Source organism: Arachis duranensis, chromosome 10, assembly GCF_000817695.3.
Source record: "Arachis duranensis cultivar V14167 chromosome 10, aradu.V14167.gnm2.J7QH, whole genome shotgun sequence".
NCBI lineage: Eukaryota > Viridiplantae > Streptophyta > Magnoliopsida > Fabales > Fabaceae > Arachis > Arachis duranensis.
In genome coordinates, this window is record NC_029781.3 from 99,546,792 (window position 1) to 99,552,791 (window position 6,000).

Below are 6,000 nucleotides of genomic sequence, written 5' to 3' on the forward strand. Positions count from 1 at the left end.
AATATTCCTCCAATTGTTGTACTTATTGACGGCTAGGTTTATGGACTCTATTATAAAAGAGCAATGCTAGGGGCCAACAATTTTTGTAATTGTTAGCCATCAACTAGCTATCAATGATGATTTAATGGTATGAGATTGGTATGAGATTTCATCCAATGACTCACATTTTTCTGCTGATTACATGCTGGCCAAAATTCAATAAAACTGCTAGTCCCGTAGACTTTTCCATTATAAAATTTATGTCTAACTCACAACTCTACACTGTCATCTGTATTGTAGTCGTCAAGGCACCCAGGATCAAAAGGCATCAAATCAATCTTCATAGCATAAAGGGCTAAATCAAGAATAGCGATTTGGAACTTGTGAACGACTAGGAAGAGAAGACAGTGGTAGAAGGATAAATCATGATTGTGGAAGCCCGAAAAGTTGGATTTTTGAAATGAACTTTTATCTTTCGTCGCTATCACTATTAGAACCAATTTTAATCCACTCCTCATGCGTTTCTGAGTCTTCCAAAAATCCAACGCTCATTGGTACAAAATCAAGTTCTAATGACACAATCCTCAGGCCACCGATATCAATTCTTCAATGTAAAGCTCTAGCACTTGTTGTCCTATAATCTTACTATGACAATTAAACATAGCACAAACATACTTGCCATTTTTTTCTCAAAATACTTTATATCGCATACTTTGACTTTCATCCAGAAATAAAACCGATATCTAATTTTTTATATGTCTCATTCCTAATAAATTTATATTCAACAAAATAAAACTTTTAAATTCAATCAAAACGATTATAATCACTAAATGTACATTATAATTGAGTGGTAGGACATTTGTTACAGATGACTTCACGTATTTATAAGCAACATATTTAAACTTTACTGCTGCTATTTTCACAAGTACTGTATGAAAAAATAAACAACCTAAACTGCCACATTTTCATTGTTTGTGAGTACAAAAATATTACTTTATTTTCGCAGTCAGCATTAAAAATGTTTGTTCATTTTCGCTATCAGCATTAGTGAAAATGTTGCTCATTTTTGTAGTTACTACTTACTAGCAACCAAAATGTCAAATTTTTTTTTTGCCAAATTTTTCATTGTTAATACAAACAAAAATCGTATAATGTTTATTTTCATAATCTTAGCCTGCAAACAAAAAAAACGAACACCTTAAACCCTAAATGGGATAAACTTTTGTAGTCTAATTTATTTGAGTAACTATTTTTATTTAAATAAAAAAACGTGTACAACAAACATTTTTTTCTTTTGTATAATATGACGTAAGCCTGATGTATTCAGGAATTTGTATATAACGTGGCATCTTCATTTGTTGACTGTACATGGTCACCACCATATCCTACCTGGCACGTACTGTGGACCCTCTCACCATCCAATCCCAATTCCCAGACGCCACGAAACACTCCCTCACGAAAATCAAAATTAATTAAGAATCATTATCATTTATTTTTCCATTTTATTTTCTTATTTTTTATTTATTTTTTTTTTGGGAAAAAGAAAACACTGTTGCTTAGAGGAAGAAAAACGCGTTTTGTGAAAAAGAACACCGTTGAATCTTGTTTCTCTCCTCCTTCGTCTCCTCCTCCTCCTCTCTCTCATCCCCTTTTTTTTCTTTCTTGCAATTTTCCTTCAAAATCGGGATTAGGGTTTTCAGAAAAACCCTTTTCTCCCTTCTTTACTCACTCAAGGGAGAAACAAACAAAAATAAAAGAAGATTTTTGTTTTGTGTTTTGAATTCCAGTTTTGCATCTTCTTCTGTGAGATGTTTTCTTCTTCTTCTTCTTTTCGTTCCAGTTCAGTGATCAAATGGAGCACCTTCACTTCTCAGTTCCACTTTATGTTCCTCCTTTTCCTCCTCCTATTTTCGTTTCACAAAAACGACGCCGTTTCACCCTCTTCCGACAAATCCCTACTTCTCAAGCTCAAAGACTCTATCTCCGACCCCTCCGGCATGCTCTCCACGTGGATCCCCACCGCCGGCAACGACTCCGACCACTGTTCATGGCGCGGCGTGCTCTGCGACTTGGCCTCGCCGCCGCGCGTAGTAGCCATCAACCTCACCGGAAACGGCCGGAGCAGCCGAAGCTTCTGCTCCGATTTCGCTCAATTCCCTCTATACGGCTTCGGAATCAGGCGGAGCTGCAACGGCAGCGGCGGTTCCCTCTTCGGAAAGCTCCCGCCGGTTATCGGCGACCTTTCCGAGCTCAGGATCCTCTCTCTCCCCTTCAACGGCATTGACGGCGAGATTCCCGGCGAAATTTGGGGGTTGCGGAACTTGGAGGTGCTTGATCTAGAAGGGAACTTGGTGACCGGTCACCTACCGTTACGGTTCGAAGGTTTGAAGAAGCTGAGGGTTCTGAATTTAGGGTTCAACAGAATCATTGGAGAGATACCGAGCTCAATTGTATCACTCGAGAGCTTGGAGGTTCTGAATTTGGCTGCTAATGGTTTGAATGGTTCTGTTCCTGGTTTCTTAGGGAGGCTTAGAGGGGCGTATCTGTCATTTAACGAGCTCGTCGGCGTTATCCCGGAGGAGATAGGGGATAATTGTGGGAGCCTTGAGCATCTGGATTTGTCAGGGAACTTCTTGGTCCAGGGCATTCCGGTAAATTTAGGTAACTGTACCGGGTTGAAGACTCTGCTTCTGTATTCGAATCTTTTGGTAGATGCCATTCCCAGTGAAATCGGAAAGCTTAAGAGCCTTCAAGTGTTGGATGTTTCGAGGAACACGCTCAGTGGTCCGGTGCCACGCGAGCTAGGGAACTGCTCGGAGTTGTCTGTCCTTGTGCTCTCAAACCTCTTTGATCCCACCGGAGGTGCGGTGAGGGATTCTGGGGATGATTCTTCAGCAGGGCAGCCAGTTTCTGTGAACGACGAATTCAATTATTTTGAAGGTGCATTGCCTGCGGAGGTTGCACTGCTTCCAAAACTGAGATTGTTGTGGGCTCCCATGGTTAACCTGGAAAATGATTTTCCAAGAAATTGGGGCAGTTGTGACAGGTTGGAGGTGGTTAATTTGGCTCAGAATTACTTCACCGGGGAGTTCCCCAACCAGCTTAGGTCCTGCAAGAAGCTGCATTTCCTTGATTTGAGCTCAAATAACTTCACTGGTGAGCTTTCTGCTGAACTTGGTGTACCTTGTATGACTGTCTTTGATGTTAGTGGGAACATTTTGTCCGGTTCGATACCCGAGTTTGTTGGTGATATCTGTCCCCCTGTTCCTTCATATAATGGGAATCTCTTTGAATATGATGACTTGTCCCTGCCATACGCATTGTTTTTTATGTCAAATGTTAGGGATAGAACTTCCATTTTGCCATCATTAGGAGGATTTCCGGGCCGTTACCATCGAATCTGTTTGATAAATGTGACGGTGTAGATTCGCTGCTATTAAATGTCAGTTATAATAACTTGTCTGGTAAGATTCCTTCCAATGTTGGCGCGATATGCAAATCACTGAAATTTTTGGACGCATCCGGAAATCATATTTCGGGAGCAATTCCTGCCGGTTTTGGGGACGTGGTTTCTCTTGTTGCTCTTAACTTAAGTCGGAATCAATTACAAGGTCAAATTCCTTCCAGCCTTGGTCAATTGAAGGATCTAAGGTTTCTCTCTTTGGCACGCAATAATTTAAGTGGCTCGATTCCTTCAATCTTGGGGCAGTTGCACTACTTAGAAGTCTTGGACCTCTCTTCCAACTCGCTTACTGGTGAGATCCCTGAGGCTATTGTGAACATGAGAAACCTGACTGATGTGCTCCTCAACAACAACAAGCTTTCTGGCCACATACCTCCTGGTTTGGCTAGCCTCCGTACGCTCTCTGCATTTAATGTGTCTTTCAATAACTTATCTGGGTCCTTGCCATCACATAGCAGCTTAATTAAATGCAGCAGTGCTGTGGGGAATCCTCTTATACGTTCTTGTCGTGGATTTTCTCTCTCTGTGCAATCACCAGATCAACAAGGGCAAGCAACAGATAATTCTGAGAGTGCTGCACCAGAACAGGCTTCTAGCAGTAAGAGTGGGTTCAACTCCATTGAAATAGCATCCATAACTTCTGCATCAGCCATTGTTTCTGTTCTTATAGCGCTAGTGATTCTGTTCCTTTACACAAGGAAGTGGAAACCAATGTCCAGGGTTGCTGGGTCCACAAGAAAAGAGGTCATTGTCTTCACTGATATCGGGGTTCCATTGACATATGAAGATGTTGTCCGTGCCACTGGGAATTTCAATACAAGCAACTGTATTGGGAATGGAGGGTTTGGGACAACCTACAAGGCAGAGATATCACCAGGGACTTTGGTGGCAGTCAAACGCCTGGCAATTGGACGCTTTCAAGGTGCTCAACAATTCCATGCAGAGATTAAGACCCTTGCAAGGCTTCATCATCCAAATCTTGTCACACTCATCGGTTATCATGCTTGTGAGACAGAGATGTTTCTCATATACAACTATTTGCCAGGTGGCAATCTGGAAAAATTTATCCAGGAGAGGTCAACAAGAGCTGTGGATTGGAGAATTCTTCACAAGATTGCATTAGACATAGCCCGTGCACTTGCCTACCTGCATGATCAGTGTGTACCTCGAGTTCTCCATCGAGATGTCAAGCCCAGCAACATCTTGTTGGATGATGATTTCAATGCGTATCTGTCCGACTTTGGATTGGCCAGGCTTCTGGGTACTTCAGAGACCCATGCTACCACTGGTGTAGCAGGAACATTTGGTTATGTGGCTCCTGAATATGCCATGACATGCCGTGTTTCTGATAAGGCCGATGTGTATAGTTATGGTGTTGTGCTTCTAGAGCTGCTCTCAGACAAGAAAGCATTGGATCCTTCATTCTCCTCTTACGGGAATGGCTTCAACATAGTAGCATGGGCATGCATGTTACTGAGGCAAGGCAGGGCTAAGGAGTTCTTCACTGCCGGGTTGTGGGATGCAGGACCAGGAGATGATTTGGTAGAAGTCCTACACTTGGCAGTTGTGTGCACGGTGGACTCCCTCTCTACCAGACCGACGATGAAACAAGTTGTGAGACGGCTTAAACAACTTCAGCCCCCATCATGCTAGCCCCACCCCCATTTTGTGAGGTTGTTCTCGTTTGACATATAGTGATTTTAGAAATTTGCCACCTTGTTAATTTGTAATTTGGCATTTGATGCTTTTCTTTTTTCTTCCTTTTTTTTTTTTGTGTTTTTTCTTAGGTTGAGTTCCAAATTGTATGTAACACCCCCATTGTATATTTTATTATAGTTGTGCCCCCAATTTTCCATGCTCTTTCCTTGATTAGGTTTAGGGGGCTTGGGGAAGATTCTGCAGAAGAATGCAGATATTTGATATCCACGACATGCCATGCGATGCCATACATGCCTATGCCATATGATGTATTTCTCCAAATAAAATCATAGCATACAATCAATTTCCTAAACTTATTTCGCATCTGTGGCAGAACTAGAGTGAGGAGAAAAAGAAAAGAAAAGAAAAAGAAAAAAAAAACTATTCTTTTTCCTATTGGTGTAAATGTAAGGGAAGGCATGTTCCCCCACATGATCCTAACAATGTCTTTGGTTCTGGTTGCATATGACAAGTTTACTGTAAGTTGTTTCTCAGGTGTATGTGTATTCTCCGGTAGAGATGCTATTATGTTTCTCATTGTTACAACAAGCAGCAATGTTGACCGGGTTTTCAGCAATTCTTGTTTCTGATGTGACTGATAAAAGTTCCTTTCACCTTTGGTAATGAGTTGGTGCCAACTGTGATTCTAGTATCCCCGGATTTTGCTCAAGGGTAGCAGAAATGGAAGATGATCGCATGAGCAATTATATGTTCTAGCTTTCTTTAAAAAAAGGAAAGTGTAGTGTTTGCCCACTTGTTTGAACAGTGAGGAATAATATTAGAGAAAAAAAGTAGTTGTTAGAAGCTTGTAAATAGGCATAAATGAAATAGAATTGAGTAAGTTGCTTTAATTGGCATAG

At 41.4% G+C, this 6,000-nt stretch overlaps 1 protein-coding gene across 1 annotated transcript; it reads left to right on the plus strand.

The window, feature by feature from the left end:
- Positions 1-1,542: 1,542 nt before the first annotated feature.
- On the plus strand, positions 1,543-5,640 carry LOC107471278 (LRR receptor-like serine/threonine-protein kinase RPK2). Its single transcript, XM_016090729.3, is given in 2 exon segments — positions 1,543-3,327; positions 3,330-5,640. Coding segments are annotated over 2 exon segments (3,306 nt in total). The 5' UTR covers positions 1,543-1,787; the 3' UTR covers positions 5,096-5,640.
- Positions 5,641-6,000: the final 360 nt, after the last annotated feature.